Source organism: Blennius ocellaris, assembly GCF_963422515.1.
Source record: "Blennius ocellaris genome assembly, chromosome: 4".
Lineage (NCBI taxonomy): Eukaryota > Metazoa > Chordata > Actinopteri > Blenniiformes > Blenniidae > Blennius > Blennius ocellaris.
In genome coordinates, this window is record NC_137653.1 from 15169499 (window position 1) to 15192822 (window position 23324).

The window sequence follows — 23324 nt, forward strand, 5'->3', positions numbered from 1 at the left end:
ACAGTCGCGCATTTCGCCAGAATCATCCGCATATTGAACTGTAGATTAATTAAGTTGCTTGAGTCGTTCTCAGCTGACACTGTGAAGGGCAGTCTACTCTTTAATCTGAAAGTCTGTAAATCACATCTATTTGTCACATTATAGGATATTTTGGTCCACAGTCAACAGAAAGCATATTTTGAAATACACCGAAATTATGAAACGCATAGATTATATTGAATAAGCTGAATTAACGTGATTCAGTCCACGTCACATTGATATAACATTCGAAAGATCTAATTATCGTCGCTTAATAATCTGTTGCAATTTGGCCTTCGAGTGGAGAGGAAGACATTATTGTGGTCCTCATCAAAGATGCCAATCCCAGACTATGTAATTTACTATTGTTGTTACACTAACAGTTTTGAATAATTTCATTAGAATTATTATAATTCACTCCTGTTGCGCCTGCTCATGAATGAATGAATGAATGAATAAATATATACAGCTGTAGTATATTTATGAAATGTACTCACATGTTTGCAAAAAGATACGAAACAGCAAACAAGTGTGCGTGCGTGCGTTTGCGTGCTCGTGCGAGGCGGTGCCACTAACTGTAATTATGTCGCTGAAAGCTCCTCCTCCGTCCTCTTTAATCCCTCCATATCCGCTAATACCACAGCAGACAGTCACACACAAAGTATATAGCCTCTAAGAGCCAGCCACCACGGGTCCCACCCGCAGAGCTCCGTGTCCCGGACCGTTTTGATTGACTTCTGCTGCTCTCTGGAGACAAACAGGGACAAGGTAAGAAACCCGGGAGTGCCCAGCTCCAGTGACACTCCTATCTGAACACATGTGCAGCACTTATAGAGAGAAACAAGTGTAAAAACAACAACAACAAAAAAAAGAGGTCTTATCACGCAGGCTTCACAATGTAATCCTGACTGATGGATACTCCCCTTCAAAAAAAGCTGCTATTAATTTAGGAATTGCTGATTAAAGTGATGGGGTGTTACATAGGGGCTTTAGCAGGAAGCTTTTACCTGCATAACCAATATCTGAATAGACTTTGGTTTTCTCTGTGTGACACCTCTCTGGAACACAAACTGTTAGTGCTCGAACTTGTCATATCCTCATGTTTTTAAGGGTGGTAAAGTGGGTCAGAGGTTTACTAATGGCTCATGGGGATACTCAGTTCAATTCAGCCCGACTGAATAGCAGACACTGCTCATAGTTGAACAACGAGAGAGGCGTGTTAGACAAACTACAATCAGAAGAATGGAGGCAGACCAGTTCATGGAGTCACTGCAATAGCACAGGACTACACGAGGCAACAACAAAAACAAGTCCTGCCTCCTTGTTCCTGTAACCTCTTCTGGAGGGTGACATGTAACCCCGGAAGTTACTGCTGTCATCCATTCAGTCTGTGTTTTTCTCCTTTTCTCCTCCAGTATGGCCTCGTCTGATGATACAGAGGGATCGTTGACTCCTGTGGATTTTATCCAACTGCAGCATTACATGGAATGTAAGGTCTCACTTTCTCCACCATTTCAGCACCTAATGGACGCAAATCTTTGCGCAAACCTTTACATGCATTTATAGTCCCCCTATATTGCAAGAGTTTGTTGTTACTTTGCATCAAATGAACTCACAAAATATTATGTATGCCAATGATAGAGCCAGTCAACTCTGTGATTTAGTTCAAATTTGATGCAGCTATTAAATAGTACATTATATATTGTACTATTAAATAGTACATTAACATCAGTGCATTGTTATCCTAAAATACACTGATTTGTCATCATTTGTACAATACTTGAACATATATACTGTATATACATACACACACACACTCACGGTATGATAAAGTAATAAAGCCAGCAAGATAGTAAGAGCCTGACAACCACTAAGAATAAATGTAGGTAATTTATGAAGGCAGAGAAACAAGCAGGGACAGGGAGCGATAAGAAGAGTGTAACTAAAGTCAAAGTCCAATATGAACAACACAAGTTCACATGCCCAAATCAATCCTTCTTCTCTTATAATCACTTGAGTTGATTGGTTTTCAGTTTATATGTATCGAGTGCTAGTGTGTCTTCAACACTGTTGCAATTAAAACAAATGAATAAAAATAATTGGATTGAAAGGATTCATTTTGGGCAGAGCACACTCTTGTTCTTGCAAGTTCACTCACTGGCTATGATGTGGTTTTCGTTACTTTTCAGACACGCAATCGATATAAGATTATTAGTGGAAGCAACAGTAATCAGGTGGCTTCATTTATCAGCATTATAAAATATATAACATGGGATTTTTTTCTTATTCAGGCATTCATCTTCACAAAAAAAAACGTTTGCTATCTTCTCTGGAGAACGATTCAAGCAGCCACTCAAAAACACAAACAGCATCGTCAAAATGTGAGTGTAGGCTGCTGCTCTGGGGCCAGAGCGAACGCAGAGTTCCATAGGCGTATTGATAGCAAAACAAAAGTGGTCTAAAAATATTTCATGGTCTACTCTAAAGCTTTAAAAATCATGAAATGGGTCTGTACGCTTTGAGTGTTGGTGGGGGTTGAGGGTTTGTACCTTTGGATAATGGATGAATGGATAATTACACCTGCTCCTCTGTGGATGTGGACGAGGCGGCACCGTGAGTAGCCTCTGACTCTGTGTCTGCTGCAGGTCACAATCTCACATTTAACACACATTTTAGCATTCAGGAGCTAATTGGTGTACACAACAGACACAGAATCAGCCTCTGCACAACTCTCTTCTGCAGTGGTTTTTTGAGCTTTTATTTTTTTTATGCGTCGTGTCACGTTTTCAAAGGTATGAAGGTTTTCTTGTGTATTTTTGAGCCATATATTCACTCACATTGTCTCCTCACTGGTGTTTTCCCAGACAGCAGTTCAAGAGTAAAGGATGTGATTAAAGAGTTTCACCCGGGTGGTCGGCTGGCGAAACACACCAATGGAGAGGTATCGCTCTGGTTTTGGACTCTTGCTTTTCATGTTCTTAGAATATATTTGTAGGACCTTTCTTGAAGGTCACTGTAAAAATTATGTATAAAATTGAATTTACTTATTGTCGTCATTTCCCAAAAAAAGAGTAGTTGGGCAGTCTCATCTGCGAGCGAATAATAAAGACAGATAGAAAAAATAGTTTTTAATAAAGCAGATTTAAGTTAAATGGGGATATTGCACATATGTCTTCTGCATTGTGTGTGTGTGTGTGTGTGTGTGTGTTCGTGTGTGTGTTACATTGTTGTCAGCTTGAAGTTATAGTTTTCTCTTTAAAAACTAAGACTAACTGTATATATATCTCCATGCGGGTGTTTATACATCATTGTTTGAAGCCTCTTTTCTCAGCCTGCATTGTTTTGATTTCTCTCCTCAGTGTGTTGATGCCGTGGGCTTCTGCCTCTTTCTCAAAACCTATCTAGAAGTGGACGACTTCCCTGCAGATTTCTGCCGACGCCTTTTTCGCTATTTTGAACATGCAGACCAGGATGGGTGCACCAAGGGCCCGGTGCCCAGAGAAGGTGAAGTACTGTGAAAGAATGGTTTTCTTTCATCGGGGGTTTTGGAGAAAAAAGTACAGTCCTCCTCGGCTCTGAGCCAGGTTGGAAATGACATTCAGAACTCTCTGAGAATAATCAAAGAAAGAATAAAAGACACAAAGACCACTGTTTTCAACGCCCACCTGGTTGTTTTGGGTTTTTCTTCTTGCAGTGCTCTTTCACAGGATTGAATCTGTAGCTTTGGAGATCAGTGCAGCCGTTCCAATCATGAATCCATCATAATGTGGTTGACTTTTATTCTGCAGCTGTAACATAACGTTTTGGCAACGTGCATGCAAGTCTGTCATGAAATAAAGGTGCGCGGTGTTCTCAATGTGTTTGTTTCCTTCCAGGTCGGGTCTTTCTCCGAGATGTATCCTGTTACTTCTCAGTGCTGGAGGAAGGACAGCCACGGGAAAAGCTTGAGTGTTGGTTTCATGAACATTTTGTGACAAGCTCAGTTTCATACTTATTTGCAGCTGTCATTAGAATGACACGAGTGATTTCTAAATATTCAAAGTGAACACGCATCATTGACTGATTTTTCTTATTCCAGTTACATTCAAGCTTTACGACAAAGACTGCAACGGACTCCTGGACAGTTCTGTAAGTCTTAGAGGCTTAAACATCTGTACACTTTGTAATCGTTTAGAGAAAAATTTAGTCTGCTTTTGTTCTCGTACAGCAAGTCGGTAATTGTTTTGTCATATTAACGCCTTGCCATGGCACTCTTAATAAACAACACCAAATAAACATCAAGGTCATATTGTGAGTCCAAAAATAAATGTCGTTATCAGGCAGTATTTATGTAGGGTATGTTTTCACTAAAAATTCTTAAACATGAGGAGCAGAGAAAATATCAGGACACCAGACAAAAGCATGCAATGTGTATCTTATTGTTGACTTATAGTTTTTAGAGTCTGCATGTAAATGACAAGTCCTTACTAATGCAAAGAAACCCAGGCTTGCTCGCTGTTAATAATGTGCCTTTATTGAACTTTTATTACCACAGCAGACTGGATTGTTGATCTATTGTGTGCCTGCCACCTGGCTTTTCTGATCGCATCACAGTTTCTTCACGCACCGATTAAGACATGTGTCGTCCCTCCATCAGGAAGTGGATCGTATAATCACCCAGATGATGCGAGCTGCTGATTACCTGGGCTGGGACGTGACGGAACTCAGACCGGTATGAGGCTCCTTTAACACGAGTTTCTGTTTCAGTCCCACATGATTTTCTCCAAACTCACTCCCTGCAGATCTATTATTTTAATTTTGTGAGAAACGAGGCTTTTGGCTCTTTTGATCGAACAGGTGCTCAAAGAAATGATGACAGCAATTGATGTGGACAACAGTGGGACCGTCACACTGGAGGAGTGGGTGAAAGGGGGCATGAACAATGTGCCGTTACTTGTTCTACTTGGGCTGAAGGTGAATAACAAACAGTCGCCGACACGACACTTGACAATTTCTAACAACGCTATTCAGTTGCCTGGGTGACGCAGATAAGAGCGTGCTCTGCTTTTAATGCAATCCAATTGTGGGCACTGTTTTTCCCCTCTTGTCACGATCAGATGACTGAGCGGGATGGGCAGCACATTTGGAGGATGAAGCATTTCAACAAACCAACCTACTGCAGCGTGTGTCAGAGCATGCTGCTTGGCCTTGGGAAGCAGGGACTGTGCTGCAACTGTAAGAGCTGATGACTGCCACCAGGAGGCAGCCGTGCACCTCACACTTGACACAAGAGTTGTACACCTTACTTGCTGTGTGTTATATGGTTCATTTACACTAGTTACTCAAAGAACATATGCTACATTATGCTTTTTTTTTTTTTCCCCCTCCCAGGCTGCAAGTACATCGTCCACAGTCAGTGTGCCAACAAGAACTCTGAACCCTGCGCTCGCACTTTTGTGAAATCAAAAAAGGACATTGGTGTAAGAAGCTCAGTGATCACTTTTAATCTCTTATTCCCTTTGCTGATTTGTTCAGATATGTTTTATTTTTTTTAAGCTTTTGCATCATGTTTGCAGTAATGGTTTATGTTAAATCATCTGAACATTGTGTATACTTCTGTACCCTGTGCCTTTGCTTATCAAAAACCAAATGGCAGTGACTGTAAACGAATTAAAACAGAGAACATTACAGTCAGTAAGTGCAACCCATCCTTCAGCCTGCAACCCGTCCGTGTTTTATAAGTGCGGATTACATCTGGCTCATGCTGCTCAGTACAGCTGTTAAATGTCCTAATTTTGCACAAGGTCATACAGTGATCTGTTACTGCTCACAGCTACAGATTCACAAAATCTGTAATGGAACTCAACAGTGAGCTTCCTAAATTTCCCTAAGTGCTGTTAGGATATTTGATCTGATGATGCACATCTGCCAAGTCAGTGTTTAAACTAGAAGTCGTAAATCTGCAGCTCGAACTTCCACAGCTGCTTTTTGGAGGAGGGTGTGGTCTGTGCTGATTGTTATGAAGCCAACATTTTTTTTTTTTTTTTCAGGGATAGGGATTCAGGGATAGGTTGTCATGTTTTACGTGTTGTACTGAACACGAACAAAGAATTTTCAGACTCGTCTGGACACGAGTAGAGCGATCTGTGAAAACAGCACTGCTGAATCTCGGTTTGACAAGCCGATGAAGTCAGTGGCATCGTGACCTGAAAAAGTTCCCCAAAATATAAATGCACAACAGACTGAAGTTGATGTTTTCGTATGACATTTCCCCTCTTGTGATCTCCCCTCTATCACAGATTGCAGCTCATGACTGGATCCGAGTTGACTGCAAATCCAACAAGTGTCAGGTCTGCCACAAGAAGATCAAAACCTTGGCAGGGAGGCGTTGTGTATGGTGTCAGGACATGGTGAGGACGGAACTGTTTGCCGACTTTGGTATGCAGCTGAATTAATGCATAACAGTTATGTGTTCACTGTCGTGTGTTTCTTTTGAAGCGCCATGAAGAGTGCATTTTGTCTGGCATCTCCACCTGTGACTGTGGGCCACTGAAAGACCATATACTGCCTCCATGGGCCATATATACAGTTTCAAAGGTTGTATGGCTATAAATGCAACATTACATTTCTTCTGTCAATCACAATTCTCGAAAGTCCCAATCTGTTCTTTTATTAACATGCTAAACAAAGAATCTTCCTTAATTTATACTTTGAAATGTGTGGCCTATTATTATTATCACAATTGGTGACACTCCTAGTACCAAAAGTAAGAGCAATTGTGAAACTTCTTTTGAAACGTGACAGAGCGATGAAGAAGAATTTAAGCAGTAGAGAAATCAAGTCATTAATAAACTTGGCAACTACAGATTCCTTAGCTTTTTTACATAAAGTAGCTAACATTTTTGTGACGCTTCCAACATATTTGATTGATCCCATCGAACATCAAAGTGATTTTTGCATTGTGTGCGTGTGTGTGTGTGTGTGTGTGTGTGTGAGCAATAATCAGCAACAGTGATGAATCAAGTCAGTGGGTGCTAACAGGATTGTATTAATGTGGTGTCAACAGATTTAGATTTTTTTTCAATGATCTGAACCATTTGCTTGCCGTTGGCTCTTTGCTGCAGGAGGAGGACACCAATCTGTTGAATGTCACTCCTGACGGCCACGTCCTGCAGGTCCGCTGTCATCAAACAATCACACAATCATCAATTATGTCCTATTCTGTGCTTCCTCTTCTTGAATGCCTCTGATCTTCTCTCTGATTCTGATTATGATAAGAGATCTTCTGATTCTATTGCTTGATTTCATGAAGATTTGAAAATAATATGAATTTTAGAGATCGCTCTATTAGGTTTTTGTGTGTTCAATGAAGTAGTGGAAATAAGTTGATTCCTGGGGTATTTGAGGATTATTGCAGTTCACTTTAGTTCAACGTATCATATTCATACTCAATAAATAAATACTGCTCACGTGTTTTATGACTGCCACTTGTTGTCGTAGTGGCTGCTGTTGAATAAAAGTCACACTGTGTAACTCCAGCATACAAAGCTCAGTGTGTGTTGTCCTGAAGGTGACATGTACAGCATAGCCATCTCATACAAAGAGAACAATACACACATACAGGTGAAGGACCTCAGAAATGCTATAAATGTGAAGAAATAGGTGTCAGGTGAGTTACACTACACTGTGTGCACTTTTTTTTTTCAGATTGCTCCTATTCAAAAGACCCACCCTCTGCTGGTGTTCGTCAACCCCAAAAGTGGAGGAAAGCAAGGGGAAAAGTAAGCGGTTCAGGCAACTTATGGCCTTGATGTGACAAATTAGCACAAATGATCAGGATCCTCATTGCTTTGTATTTACAGTGACATAATTCTACCTGAATATAAACCCATTTATATTTCTTGTTTCTTTCTGTGCAGGGTGCTGAGGAAGTTTCAATACCTGCTGAATCCTCGTCAAGTGTACAACCTGTCCAGTGGAGGTCCTGCTCCTGGGTAAACAGTGCACTTCTAATATGTTGATACTGGCTGTTCAAATGTACCACCACCTGAACGGCTGTTCATTCATGTTGATTTTCTCTTTTAGGCTGCATTTCTTCCGCAATCTGCATGAATACAGGATCTTGGCGTGTGGTGGAGACGGTACCGTCGGTTGGGTCCTGGATGCCATAGGTATGGCACGTCCCTCTCAACATGCCATTAGCTGGCAAAAAAAAAAAAACTAAATCTTCTTCCAGGCCAGATGACATGTGACCCTTGTGATTTCAGACAAAGCAGACCTGCAGGTGCGTCCTCCTGTGGCCATCCTGCCTCTGGGTACCGGCAATGACCTGGCTCGCTGTATGCGCTGGGGGGGAGGTAAACCAGTCAGCACATTAACCGTAAACACACGAGCGCGTCACTCTGGTGTTGGCAGTGTTGTTATAGCCTTCTGTTGCACAGTCAGATTGTTTCTGTTGTCATCTTACCAAAGGCTATGAGGGGTCAGACTTGAGAGAAAGCCTGAAGGAGATCGTGGCGAGCACAGTCATCACCATGGACCGCTGGAGCATCCAGGTGATACCAGACGACCCTCAGGATGCAGGAGACCCCGTACCCTACGAGATCATTAACAACTACTTTTCTATTGGAGTGGTGAGTCATGAGCTCTGCGAGGAGGGAGGAGGACATAACACAGCGTGATTGACTGACTGCTTTGAACGCATCTTTTCATTGGTGTGTACAGAAATGTGAAATAAAATGTTAAAATATGACTTGATGTGTTTACACCTGTGTCATTGTGATCAGGATGCCTCTATAGCTCACCGTTTCCACTCCATGAGAGAGAAATACCCCCAGAGGTTTAACAGCAGGTAAAAAAAAAAGTGACTCTGTCTGAACAGAGTTGTTTTCCTTCTGAGAAAGGTAGCACAGCTTCCTTCGAACAAGAAAGTAAAATCCAGGTGTTTTTTTTTTCGTTTTTTTCTGTGCCACGTTTCAAGAATGAAGAACAAACTCTGGTATTTTGAGTTTGCCACTTCTGAGACCATCTCCTCCTCCTGCAAGGGACTGAAGGATTCTCTGACTTTTGAGGCCAGTATATTTATGACTTGTTGAACTGTTTGATTGCCGTTAATAATTTGATAATAACGTTTGACTGTGTTGGTGACTGCAGTGCTCTGGGAAATATTTGGAACTGAGCAACACTCTGGAGGGCATAGCCGTCCTCAACATACCCAGCATGCATGGTGGCTCCAACCTCTGGGGCGAATCCAAGAAGCCTGACGGAGCAGCAGAGGCACCGCTCAGTGAGGTCATCACCGACCCTGAACTTCTGAAAAACATCTCACAAGGTGATCATAGTTTCCTCCACATGCTTGAATGACTGAATGTCATCACCACGAGTTCACGCTGTCTGCTGGTGTTCAGATATCGTTGAGGTGTTTTTCTTTTTGATTAAATATCCAACCACCTCTTTGAACCTGATGCGCGCGTGCGGGTGTGTGTGTGTGTGTGTGTGTGTGTGTGTGTGTGTGTGTGTGTGTGTGTGTGCGTGTGTGTCTTACGCAACTCCTCAGATATGACCGATAAACGTTTGGAGGTCGTAGGGCTGGAAGGAGCCATGGAAATGGGGCAAATTTACACTGGACTGAAGAGTGCAGGGCACCGGCTGGCACAGACTTCTCAGATTACCATCAGGTTGTGAGGTTTTACCAACTGGTTTCTTACATAGATAGCCCTGACACTTTACAGCGGGAACACAGTGGTCATGATTCAAACATTGTCTGTCCTTATTGGTGAGGGGTTCGTCTCGTTTTAATCCTCCACACGATTGGAGTTGTACATGATGTCCTGTGAACTGCAGTATAGTTACATGTCGCTGTCACTCACTCTTGTGCAGGACAGTGAAGGCGCTGCCTATGCAGATTGATGGGGAGCCCTGGATGCAGCCTCCGTGTACCGTAAGTGTTATGTTACCAGTCCAATTCTGTGTTGAAAGATAAGGCTCAGACGCTCTGAAGGAAATTAACAGAAGCCAGCTATAATTTCACGAACGTACACTGATGCTTCTTGAGGGTGTGTCTGTAAACAAGCTGCTTGAAGTCTCTGATTTTGTCCCTCCGTGTCATATACAAACGCTTAGCTGCAGTTTAACATTGAGACTTTATAGTACTGCTATGCAGAACAAAGTTGATGTTTGCCTAATCTGTGTATATCACTTAAAACAGCTCATCAGAAAGTCGTCAAATCCCGGATCTCGAGTTCCTGTGTTAAATAACACACTGTTTTGCTTTGACGGCAAAACATATAATTTAGTGATAAAAGCAACTGACAATAATTTTGTACATTATATTGTTCAGACTCCTACTTTCAGAAAGACATTAAAGCCTTTGAACCATAGGACTGTATTTATTATTGAAGAAGTATGAATGTTGTCGGCCCCATAATGAACAATAATAATAATAATGCTCTTCATTTGAAGACATTTACTGCAATAGATTTCTCATATTTGTAATAACACACTGTGATCAATCGTAGATCCACATCACTCACAAGAACCAAGCGAACATGCTCATGGCTCCACCGGCTAAACCCACTGGCTTCTTTCACCTCAAGTAAAGACACGCCCCCACGGCGTGCCCCGGCCTTCTGGATGGCACCAAAACAGTGTGTACCTGTGCATTTTTGTATTATTATGTTGCAATGTGTATGTATATGAGCATAATTATATGAGCGTAATTCCTGCTTTGATTTTAAATTATTGCTTGCACTAAAATACCCAATCTAAAATAGAAGTTTCATCAGTCTAATTGCTGCTACAGTGTGCCAATTCAATGAGTTATGTGACTTTAAATAAATGAAGCAAAGCGTGTTGTGTATCTGCATCTTATGGATATATACATACATTTGCAAACATTACTTTATGCTGTGATATTTATGTGGTAAATCATATTAACAGGCTTTTTGAGTTTAATCTCGTTATAGTGACGCGTCCGGCTTCATGTAAGGTACCGCAGCTGATAATACTATTACAATAGATCAACAACACTTCTTTCTTACAGATTCTTATAGTTCTGGGCCTTGCTCGATAAAGCTCCTTCAACTTCAGTGAATTTAATATTCCTTTGTGTGTAATATCTTAACACGTGCTCGACATAACAAGTACAATCTGCTGCATTGTTGTCTTCCTGCCTGACCGCTCAAATATTTACATCAGCATTGTAAAGGGATTTGTAAGAGCCGCCAGTAAATACACAGATATCCTGAGATACCTAATTGAATGTAACTCAAATGCAAAAGGATGAAGTATTGCAATAAAAAAAAATAAAAAAATCTACTTCATGTTGGCAGAGAAAGAAATATGGTAAACATTTTGTTTTAATTGATGTGCACTATGTGTTTTAATCTTTCAGGTTTTGTGTTAGACTTGGTATACTGTATGTAACAAGCTTTCTCATTTATTTCATTTCTTTTCTTAATGTAAAATTATTTGTCTGTATTTAAGATATGTGTTGTCATACTAATGACTTTCCTCTTACCGAAATCCCGAGTAAGCCTTGTTATCACTACATTTGAGATTTTGCTTCTGTAATTATTGTTTGAATATTATTGTTATGCAGTATCACAGCTGAAAGTGTTTCCCTGAAATGTAGATGCACTGCACTGAGAGAGGCTGTGAGGTCCAGCTGTATGCAATATTAACATAGATACACATTACTTATACATATCGAGATCCTTCGGCAGATCCATATGCAGGATGTATAGTAGTAAAATTTCAGAGTCACAACGAGCTAAGTGCGAGAACCTGCAGAGGTCATGACACTTAAAATAAAAAATTAATAAAAATGGCTGTTTTATCCTCAGTGTGGTTTTTCACATGTGTGATTATGAACTGTGGTAGGCAACCGAAGTGTGTAGAGAAAACCCACACTTGCATAGGAAAACATGCAAACTCACTAACTATTATTCTATAATAGTTGGAGGGTGAGGCCAAAGTGCAGCCCCAGTGCTGATTCAGCCAAAAAAACACCCAAAACCAACAGACTTGTATATTTAAGGTGTTTAGCAGAGAATCAAGGTTCCATTATTAGTCATGTTTTGAAATGCAGCAAATTGATTTACATGCAGCAAATGCATTTTACATGTAGAGCCTAAAAAAATACTGTAGTATTAGTAGAAGTTAATAACTAAACCATTTTTTAAATGTATTTTATCTTTTTTTACAATTTGACACTGTTAAACCGGTCTAAAAAAAAGCAGTAATATGCATTTTAATGTAAAACAGCAATAGACAGATACATTCATACCACAAACAGGATTAACGATAACAAAAGCTCTCCATGTAATCAATAATTCAACAATGTAAAGTATTTACGTGCCTTTCAGTGATTAGTAGTATGGTAAAGCTGATTAAATCATTGGCAAATATATAGATTTACATGCTGCACACTTACTAGATTTCTGATTCTCGGCTACTGAAATGTTCCTGTTGCTGATGTGAGCTGAGAGTGAGGCAGGCTTTGTATGAGTGTGGGAGGGAGAGCAGGAGGACACGTTCAGAGGTGGTGAAGAAGAAGGCAAAAAAGGTTCAGTGCAACTTATGTTTAACACAGTTGGCATGAGTATAAAAAGCGGCTGCTGCTTATGAAGAAAACAGAAGAGAGACTGTTTTGGTGAGGACTCGTTATAAGTGTGTTACTTTGGAAAGATGATGACGTTTGCTGTGATGGATGTGATCGACTCTACATATTTATTTTGAGGGATGCGTTTGTCACTGTACTTAAAGAGGTTACACCGGGAATTGCACGCACTATTGGCTAAGCAAGTGATGAAAAAGATAAATTAAGGCTGCTGATAAATGTGAGTTAGTCATAAACAGACATTAGACATTAACTTCCACAACAATGATTGTCACATGTCCCAACAAACCATAACATTGTGTCAGTGTTTTAACATAAAGGCTTGTATTTTTCAGTAAATTCAATTAGTTTGAAGGGTCCAAGAGTCAGATAATCTTACGTATAGTAGGCTCACATGTGACAGTGGCAACCCAGAGGTTAAAGAAGCAACCTTTATCTCAAAGATTCACAGGTTTAAATCCCTGTGCTGACAGATTACCAAAGAGTCTGCTCCCCAAGCGCCGCACTATGGCAGCAGCCCACTGCGCCGATTATTTCTAACGATGGCTAACTTTGAATAGGATGCGTTAAGTGCAGAGTCGCGCTGTCCTCAAACGATCTCCAATTTAATGTTGCAAATGTGTTTGCCTATTGTCTGTCAACATATGGATTTCTTGAAATGACAAGACTGGCGAAACACCGAAAGGCTTTATGTCTATGTCTTGTTACTTCATGTTTACATAGAAAACAGCATCAAGTTCTAACCCTCTGTAATTACCGCCGGTAGTTTGAGGCTGTGTGGGCAGTCACAAGCTGCAGGTTGAGTTTGTGCTATTTCTCACCCTGAATGAACCCTCTCACTACCTTCACACAAACTGAAGAAACATCCCCTGGGAGGATTCAAGTGTTAGTGTGTGTGTTGTTTTTTTTAATGGTTGTTGTGGAGAAGTCATGACATAAGAGGGTATTAGGTGATGATTAAACTGATGCTGACAAACGACTGTCTACAGCTGAGGCCGTGATATCCACAGTGTGAATTCCCCAATGGTGACCTTGCTGTACGGAAAGAGCTACTGGCTCTTTCAAATGCCTTCATTTGAAAGTATAAATAGTTGTAATTTTCATATTTTCTGAGGCATAATAAGGACGTTTGGCCGGAGTGCATCCTACCTCTGTTTATCCTCGGCTGCGCAATAGTGAAACAGTAAGATGGATTAAAAAAAACTGAAAATGATGCACAATATTAAAAAAAAGGGATATCGAAATGAGCTTTATTCAGGTTCACCATTGCCAAATCTGTCTCATTTATTAGCTACAAACAATATAAATAGTTTTTTGTTGTTTTTGTGTTCAATTATGTCATAGAATTATAAGATATCACAACCTATCGCTAAGTTTACCTTGAAGTACATCTGTCTCATCGTCAGCTGCTTACAGAGTAACAAATACAAAATAACCAGACAGGGTAATATATGCTTGTATGAGGAATTTGTTATTTTAGTTATATGACATGGGCTTTATTCTAATTAAAAACTGCACATTTTGCATTTCTGTTTCACTTTTTGGAAAATGAGAATCATAAAAAAAGATATCAAAACTACTACACTATACAAAGGGTATATGTAATAGATATACTGTAACATTTCTTCTTTGTTTTTGCTTCATTTAAGCTTTTTTTTAATCACTTTTGGCTTCTTTCTTCATGTGTTTGTGAGCTGTCTGCTATCCTGCTCTATCCAACATCCCTTTTTTGAATCGAGGCCAACCATAACTGTTGAAAGAATGACACCGTGAAGTTTATTTTGAGTTGTTTTGACAGGTTAGTCAATAAATAAAATATCAAAGAATCTTTTGTGTATCTTGAAGAGTTTATATTAACCTCAGAATTAAAAATGCTGTGTGAGCGCTTTGTTTTCATTTTGAACTGATTTCAAAGCCAATCTTGACCACACAAAAGAAAATCTGTAATTAACAACAAAAATTATATTGAAGTTTTCTTTAAAAAGTTACATTTATTGAAAGTTACAACTCAGCTCATTATTGTGAACGTTTTGTTTTTTTCAATCTGTATAATGTATGTATAAACATGACTTCAATATCTCCATGCTTTGTTTTTTGTTTTTTACATTGATTTATATAACATAAGTAAAATATGTGGGGGAAATTGTTTTACATTGATTTTTTTAAATCTCTCTTCTTAGTTGTAAATTTATGGTCAATATAAACAGTTACCATGAGTTTTATGACAACAAAAGTAACATTTTCTGAAAAAACCCACTCCTGTGTTTTGTAGTTTGGTGTGTAAGACACTCCTCATCGGTGTGAAATAAGTGTAATATCTACATTTCCATTCATAAACCCGCTGCGCCCCCAAACCGCGGTTATTTTTAGCACTTTTCATCCAGTAATAGCCCCACGTGAGCGCCGCTGTCGTTGTCGGTTTATAATTAGCACGCGCGCTCCCTCCGCTTTTGCGTCAATGGAATCCCGTGTTTGCGTCACACGGAAGTACGTCAGTGCCGAACGTAGCGCTGATTGGCCGGCGTCCCGGAAAGTTCCAACGCCCGTTTACCATGTTTGGGCATAGACCCGCCTTTTTGTCGACGCAGCCAAAATAAAACAAGAGTGCATGGAGCCGTCTGCGTTGGTCTGACCTAGTGTGTGTGTGAGACAGAACGTGTTTGAATGAGTGTGTATGTGTGTGTGTATGTGTTCTCCCAGCAGCTGGCAGAGGTGACATTCATATTTTTCCTTGGTTTGGAATAAATGAACATCATTGCAATCCGGATATTTACATGAACCAGGTGAGTCGAGGTGAGCTTCGCGTTTGTCCGCTTTTTAGATTTACCGAGCTTTATGCATCTGTATGAAAACTTCTGTATTAAGGTGAAAGGATCGTGGCGAGGTAGTATTAAAAACGTTTGCAGCGGATTTATTCACACTTTTGGACGTGAGCTATTCCAAAGTTACCACCTGCGCTCTGTTCTGTCTCCCTCAATACCTTTCAGAGTTATGGCTCAGCTGCAAGTTTATTTAAATGGAGCACAGTTTATAAAACTTGTTTAGTCGACTTTATACAACAGCTCTGTATTGAATCCTTCTTTCTAAAGACAGTCTGTCAGTTTACATCAGTTTGACTTTATGTAGACCAACCTCACCATGTTGTTGTAAGTGGCATACAGGATACCACCATGCAGCACTATATGTGCAGTTTCAAGAATGGAGTGTGTGTAAATACATTAATAAAGCATATTCTGTTAAATCTCTATGCTTACTATGCAGGTGTCTAATTCATATATTACTTTAAAACTGCAGTTTATTAATACTGCACGACAACTCATTGCCAAACTGGATTTTTTATTGTTCATTTGTACGTGGCAGATAGAGTGTATATACCTGAAAGTCTTACAAGTTTGTGCAAGATCCTCTGTCTGAGGTAGCAATTGCAATGCATCCCAATAACTGTCATGATTTAACATGTTGTAATACATATTTTACGAGTGTGGTCTGCCACATATGAGCAGACATATAAAGCAAAGTGTATTTATAGGACTTTCTTTTTTTTTTTTTTTGCATAAGTCAAATGTAAATTGTAACTTTAGGTGAAGTTTAGGTTTGCAAATGTTCTAGTGAAGTAGGATGTGCATCGAGTTTGTTTTGAAAAACCTATACAAGTGAAGATGCTGGCACGCTTGTGGATACACGTTCATTCACCAAGCCATGCACACACACACACACAAACAGGCTTTGCCACTGTTCTCGTTTGAGCTGGCATTAAGCCCACCCTGAAATACAATCTGCAACACTTCCTGGTATAGCCACTGTGGAAGAGGGTTGCCCTCCATTGAATGATGTTTTCAGAGCCTTAACAGTCTGTAACACAATATCTGCCAATATCTCCCTGCACTGTTGAACCAACCTTTAAATTTTCTAAAGACGACTGATGGGCCCTGAAGCTAAGGAGATGGCATGTTGGCAGGAATTAAGCCGTGTTAGTAGCAGTTGTTAATGCTGGCTACTGGTTTTTTTTTTTTTAACTTTGTGATTTGTGATCATGTTATGTTGGTTTTCACTGCATTCATTTAAAAACAATACAAACAAAAATTTGAAGCAGACCTTTGCCTTCAAAACTGGTCTAACGTCTCGTAATAGTAAATATTATTTATCTCACATGTAAAAACATTTGGATCAATGCATTTTCGGTGGTTTTAACTATTTCTGTCTTCTTTCTTAGATATGCCCTGTGTACAAACCCAGTATGGATCCCTGCCCCATGACAACTACTTCAGCTCTGAGTTCTTGAATCCTGACCTCACTGCCAAACTGGTGATGGACATCAGTGGCCAAAAGGACCAGCTGTCTACGTCCTCACTGCCCAGCATCAATACCTTGGTGGGAAATGGTTACTTGGGGGAGTTTGATGCTTACTCTTGCAAGATTACCACCTCGCCTCCCACCTCTACAGTTTCATTTGGCCACACCATGGTAGCTGAAAGCTCCTGCCCTCAGATGCAGAACCAAGGCTTTAAGCTGGATGATCTCCAGGTGTATGGTTGTTACCCAGGATCCTTTGCACTCAGCTGCCTTGATGAAACGCTATCATCATGCGGTTCTGACTATTATGGCAGCCCAGTTTATCCCACTGCTTCCCCTCCAACACCGGGCTTTCAGACCGAGTCTGCACCTGTTTGGGATTCCCCTTTCAGCCCGTACCCCACCGCGCCCCCGTCCTCTGTGGCCAACAAGTCTGCCATGGCGCAGCAGCTCTCATTTTTCACATTCAGCCCCTCGCAGGAGCAACACTCTCCTTTGGGGCAGCACCAGGAGCCCCAGCCCAGCCAGGAAGACCCCTTCTTTCTGCCTCAGCAACACATTTCCCCGCTCCATTGCCCTCCCATGACTCTGGAGCATGGACTTCTGGACAGCCCCAGGATAGTAGACGGACCCGTCATGTCTCCCAAAAACCCAAATCCAGGCTCCAGTGAAGGCCGCTGTGCAGTTTGTGGTGACAATGCATCCTGCCAGCACTATGGTGTCCGTACGTGTGAGGGATGCAAAGGGTTTTTCAAGGTAAACTATTGCAATAAGTAACATAGCATAAAGCACACTATTTCAAGTTTATTAAACTGATTGCAATAATCTTCTGCAATCGTTATGGGTAATTATTTTTAATAACAACATAAACTCGTGCGAATTGTGCTGACACTGATGTAGCAGTGTCATTGCTATATATATAATAAACTTCAAAACACAGCTGCACATTTTGGTCAAATGTGACAAACTATGTCCTCTACAAAGCAATAAGCACTATGTTTAGTACTCCCCCATATGCAACATAAATTGGCAGCAAGATGATATCAAATCATGATATTTAGTGAATAAACAAAAAGTTAAGACAATTCTTTTAAAATGTTTATGATCAAAAATGCTCCTAATATATGGCAACAATGTAGCAGTTGTCTTTGGTCAGTTTAGGTATTTTTAAAACATGCAAAAAGTGTAAACCATTAAGAGCTATTGCACAACCACGAGTCGTATGCATGCTGACATATATGATTGTCTTTCACAATATCACTTTTTTTTTTTTGCAACATTTTAATTTAATTCTTGTTTCTCAATCTTTAGCGAACTGTCCAGAAAAATGCAAAGTACGTGTGCATTGCCAATAAAGATTGTCCCGTGGACAAGAGGAGGAGAAACCGCTGCCAGTTCTGCCGTTTCCAGAAATGTCTTGCTGTTGGAATGGTCAAAGAAGGTAAGGCGATGTCAGGCATCTCCTAAAGCGTTCAGTGACTGATGTATGCATGACGATGACAAACCAGGCTTAGCAGTGACAGTCCAGTGAAGCCAAAGCACGGCAGCTCAGACATATGTAACCCAAGCTTTACAGTGCCAGCTGTGGAGGAAAAAAATGGAAACTGAAACTGTGATATCAGTTCGTTTTCGAAGTGTGGGATGCAGCCACGGCCATGTGAGAGTCACAAACGTGTGCTCGTCTTCTTGTCCCTCTCTCAGTGGTTCGCACTGACAGCCTGAAAGGTCGCAGAGGTCGCCTGCCCTCCAAGCCCAAAACTGCAACTGAGGCTTCATCCACGACCCCGAGTGTCAACATCATAAGCTCTCTGGTCAGGGGTCAGCTCGAGTCGAACCCGACCATCGCAAAGCTTGACTACTCCAAGGTAAATCTTTTCACTCGCTGCCTGTAACGATGTCCTTTTATTTTATTTATGAAGGCGACGCGAACAAGTGAAATCGGCGAGACTTACCGGTATCTCCCTCCCCCTCTGTTCACCTGCTCAGTATCAGGAGACCGTGGACAACTTGAAAGACAAGGAAGACGCCGGTGACATCCAGCAGTTCTACGACCTGCTTACCGGCGCCTTGGATGTGATAAGAAACTGGGCTCAGACTCTCCCTGGATTCAGCGATTTCTGCACAGAGGACCAGGAGCTGCTTCTTGAATCCGCCTTCGTGGAGCTCTTCATTCTCCGCCTTGCATACAGGTAGAGTTTTTTTTGTTTGTTTTTTTTTGGTAGAAATTTACATCATTTTCAACACATCCATTACAAACTTCAGTGCTCTAACTGCAACGATGCTTCAAAACTGTGCAGGTCAAATCCAGAGAAGAATAAGCTGATCTTCTGTAACGGCATGGTTCTTCATCGACTGCAGTGCGCTCGCAGCTTCGGTGGCTGGATCGACTCCATCATGGACTTCTCCCAGAGCCTCCACCGCATGAATCTCGACATCTCCTTGTTCTCCTGTCTTGCAGCACTGGTCATCATCACTGGTACGAGCATTTGCTTGCTATTCCCTTTGGTGACTTTATAGTTGGATGTCTGTCTTTGGAGCTTTGTTTTTCATTGGAATGTCTTCTTGCCCCCTAGATCGTCACGGCCTGAAGGAGCCCAAACGGGTTGAGGACTTTCAAACTCAGGTCATCACTTGTTTAAGGGAGCATGTGAGTGGGAATGGATCAGAAGCAAGCCGGACACAGCCCAACTATCTTTCTCGTCTCCTGGGCAAACTCCCTGAACTGAGGACTCTCTGCACACAGGGCCTGCAGCGCATCTTCTACCTGAAACTGGAGGACCTGGTCCCCCCTCCACCAATAGTGGAGAAAATCTTCATGGATACATTACCGTTCTGAAACAATACAAAATCCTAACGGGGGTGTTTGTGAAAAAAAAAAAAATATATATATATAGCAGATACAGGAGGAGGAAAGCGCCTTATGAACTCATGAACCTCCTTGCATGCTGATGTGTATGCTTCCCCGTGTCTGTCATTCAGGAGACCATTATTTTTCTAAGGATCTTTAGATTTGATTATGGCTTTCACAAGTACTATAAAATATCAATTTCGGATCTAAAGCGACAACATTTCAGGACTCTGTATATATGTGTTTGTTTGCATTTTGAAAATCACTTTATTGCAGTGCTATTTCTGTGGATGTTGTCAAGCTCTGCAGCTTATAAGACATAGATGTTTGGGCAGATGCAATGCAGTACTGAATACTGAGAAAGACACTATTTTATTTTTTATTTGTTCAATTTAGATTTCAAAACTGCTTTATGGCCCCACTCAGAAACTGAGATTGTACATTATTGAGTGAAAGCATCAGGGGCAGATCACACCTCGGGTTTGTTGAAAAAAAATATTTCTGCAGTCCGCTGTTTCAATAGGTAAATATTTACTGGGATCTTTCTACCACAAAATATAGTTGTAGTCCTAAACGTGCTCCTGCGAAAGGTCTTGGACCAAAGTTCACCAAAGCTTTTGATACTTCCAGGTAAAAACCTTCATGCCTTAAGCTCAAGAATATGTTGTGCCATCATCTTGTCCTGCCTTTTTGCTTGGACCGGACTACTTTTGGACAGCTTGTAGCTGCGATTACGTGCTTCTTGGGCTGTTCAGAATGAAATTAGAAATGCTGAATAACAGTGCCTTTCAGAAAGCCCGAGCTTCAGAGAGCTGCAATAACACTACACAAAGTTTCATTCCAAGCATCACATACAGCAAGTCCCTTTTATTACAAACATAGAGATATAGAACTATGACGCATCCCCATCAGTTTTTTTGTTCATTCTACAGACATCTATAACAATTTATGTCGGAGGCACATTTTGATATATTACATTTCTGAGGTATATGGGTGTTGATCCAGTTCCACAAAAAGTGTTAGGTGCTATACTCTTAAAAGTCTGAAAACTGGAAGGTCTTGACATTTTATTAAGTATGAAAATGAGGCAAATCCTGTTCACATCCTTCTGTAGTTACAACTAGTAACAACTAGCAATGCCCATCCAGCTCCAGACCAAATCAACTCTTAGACACAACATATCCATTATTGGTCTGTACAAAATTCAAATGCATAGTCAGATATTCAATCATGCATCATCTGTACTGCTTAATCCATCCTGTGCAGGGTGCTGGAGCCAATCTCTATTTACAAAGGGTAAGGTCAACATACACCCTGGACAGGTCGCCGTGGGGCAAACACACACACACACACACACAGTCAACCACATACACCCAAGGGAAATTTAGGGTCACCAATTGACCTCACATGCGAGTTTTAGGAGTGTGGGAGGAGCTCAGAGTACCTGGAGGAAACCCATGCACACAGTGGAGAACATGCAAACTCCACGCAGAAAGGCCCCGACTGGTATTTAAACCTGGACCTTCTCACTGTGAGGCGACAACGGCAAGTCAGATATTTCTCCTTTGAAATCACCCGGTTTTGTGTTTTGGCTGCAGATTTTGTGTTGAACCTATTTGTAAGACTGTCCAACCGTCTTCCACCTTTTGTTTCTGACTTGTGCGTTTTTTTTACTTGTTCTCTTTTTTTTTATTTCTATGAGAGCTAAAGAGATTTTCTTAAGTGATTACAGCAAGGTGTGATCACTAGACGAGCAGCTACGAGCACTTCTAACAGTGTTCAAACAGTACGAAGAATACCTTTTTTGTTTTTCCTACTGTATGTGTTTTGTTTTGGACATGAGTGCACATTTAAGATACTGTCAGGCCTTTTGTATAATGCTGCAAACTATTGAGGCAGGAAATACTTGACATTAAATTCTTTTGAAAATATGACTTGATTTGAGTGTAATTGACCCTGCGGTTTGAGCTTTTTCTGAGATTGTTTGAATGGCCTTTGTTGGTTTTGATCACCCCCACAGATATGGGGGCCGTGGGACCATGCCCGGCTCACTGTTGCCAGGTTATGGCCTCATCTCTTTACCATGGTAAATATGATCAATATGATACAGTGAGGCAGTAGATGAAGCACAGAGAGGAAACTTTCTGTTGGATTGATAACGGACTCAAACTTAAAATGTTCACCCATGGTAGTAAATCTATTCTAAAATAGCATAAGATTTTCATCTAATTGTTGGAGTGAAAAATGGTGTTGATTCCTCAAGGCGAGCAGAAGTATACGGACATGACAACATTAGCCCCGGAATTATTAATTTAGACACCTGAACATTGTTTGTTTATTGAAGTTCTGACTGTCATTGTCTGTCAAAGATTGAATATGCCAAAGCTCATTTACTGTTACCAAAGATGTATTGCTTATAGTTATCTACATTCATATGTGTTTATAATGGGCATGTTTTAAATGTCTTCTTGCTTCATCGCACCTGAATATAATGAATGTGTCATCATGCAGCTCTACAGAAAGCCTGATAACAAGGCCCTCATTACAATCGTGCGTGGTACCGGGGAAATATCTAAAACATGCGGCGGCGTGGTACCCAAAAGCCTCGCCTGGACAACCATGGCCTATTGAGCCCTTGTACCACTGATTGATGGGACTGACAGACACCAGCGGTGGGTTTTGAAAAACACTGACAGCATAGACTACGTTTCATTTCTGTTATTAATGTTTTATAATGTTAAATTATCGACAAGTTTATGGAGACAGGCAGGTAGGGCAGGGCATGCAGGGAGGCATATAGGTGCGACCTATAGACGAACCTTCTCGAGTGCCCTCAGAACAAATCAGGAATCGCTTGGCTCTGGTCCTTATTTCAAAAGACATAAGGGCTGGTCTTCCTACAGGGACATGCTACATTATCACTGTAAACATATCTCAATGCTATTGTTACCCTTAATAGCAAAGGATCCGTGTGCCTAAATATACCCTCACAATCTGTTATATAATAATATCATTATTATGTCCCAGTAGAGAGTATGTCAGCCATGTCAGTGGAATTAAGTCATGGCAGGGAAAACAAATATAGAATATCTATAGCTTTGTCCTCAAAGTCTCTAATTTCTTTCTCTGTCGGTGAATAATGTGCAGAAGACTGGAGCTATACATTTAAGGAAGGCTAACAGTGCTTAAAGTTCTCGATCGACATTGTGATGAGACGCGACCAAACAAAGTGGATTCAGTGAGTCGATGTTGTTTTGTCACACATGGTGTTAATGTTGGCAACATCCTTGACCAGAGGAAGACGACACCGTGCCACTCTCAGTCACAGCAGACCGCGGCACCGAGTGCATTCAGCCACTCGACACCTGATCCTACTGTACACCACGTACTGGTCATCTGGATTTTGGTACTGGCAGACACAGTGGAAAAAAAAAAAGGGGGACAAGGGGTGAAAAGAGGAGGAAGCCATTTGCAAGCTCGCTTACAATGAGGCCTTCAATATATTATAAAGTGGCAAGAAGTGCTTCCCAAATCCGACGTAACGAGAAACAGCAGACAAGTTCAGTT

At 40.9% G+C, this 23324-nt stretch overlaps 2 protein-coding genes across 3 annotated transcripts; both read left to right on the forward strand.

Annotated features, from left to right (window-relative positions):
* Nucleotides 1-683: 683 nt before the first annotated feature.
* dgkab (diacylglycerol kinase, alpha b) lies at nt 684-11773 on the forward strand. Its single transcript, XM_080494893.1, has 24 exons — nt 684-786; nt 1434-1507; nt 2883-2959; nt 3378-3522; nt 3894-3968; nt 4097-4146; nt 4655-4729; nt 4855-4971; nt 5115-5232; nt 5389-5477; nt 6297-6407; nt 6496-6594; nt 7122-7172; nt 7705-7778; nt 7917-7991; nt 8083-8168; nt 8265-8354; nt 8470-8630; nt 8784-8848; nt 8978-9068; nt 9151-9328; nt 9554-9674; nt 9877-9937; nt 10515-11773. The coding sequence occupies exons 2-24, from the start codon at nt 1435-1437 to the stop codon at nt 10593-10595; spliced, it is 2163 nt and encodes a 720-aa protein (XP_080351019.1). The 5' UTR covers nt 684-786; nt 1434; the 3' UTR covers nt 10596-11773.
* Nucleotides 11774-15253: 3480 nt separating this feature from the next.
* Nucleotides 15254-21682, forward strand: LOC308129347 (putative nuclear hormone receptor HR38). Of its 2 annotated transcripts, none has more exons than XM_080495274.1 (7): nt 15254-15409; nt 16830-17665; nt 18221-18350; nt 18611-18774; nt 18896-19098; nt 19207-19385; nt 19483-21682. In XM_080495274.1, exons 1-7 carry the CDS (start codon nt 15391-15393, stop codon nt 19743-19745), a joined length of 1794 nt encoding a protein of 597 aa, XP_080351400.1. In that variant the 5' UTR covers nt 15254-15390; the 3' UTR covers nt 19746-21682. The 2 variants fall into 2 exon arrangements, with proteins under 2 accessions (XP_080351400.1, XP_080351401.1); XM_080495275.1 differs by having other exon boundaries at nt 15254-15399.
* Nucleotides 21683-23324: the final 1642 nt, after the last annotated feature.

Bases quoted from the DNA above. Each gene is read 5' to 3' on its own strand.
- LOC308129347 (XM_080495274.1), top strand. The intron at 17,666-18,220 runs GTAAACTATTGC...CTCAATCTTTAG, and splicing joins GATGCAAAGGGTTTTTCAAG to CGAACTGTCCAGAAAAATGC. The intron at 18,351-18,610 runs GTAAGGCGATGT...TCCCTCTCTCAG, and splicing joins TGTTGGAATGGTCAAAGAAG to TGGTTCGCACTGACAGCCTG.
- dgkab (XM_080494893.1), top strand. From the start codon at position 1,435: ATGGCCTCGTCTGATGATACAGAGGGATCGTTGACTCCTGTGGATTTT. The intron at 3,523-3,893 runs GTGAAGTACTGT...GTTTCCTTCCAG, and splicing joins GGGCCCGGTGCCCAGAGAAG to GTCGGGTCTTTCTCCGAGAT. The intron at 8,849-8,977 runs GTAAAAAAAAAA...CCACGTTTCAAG, and splicing joins CCCCAGAGGTTTAACAGCAG to AATGAAGAACAAACTCTGGT.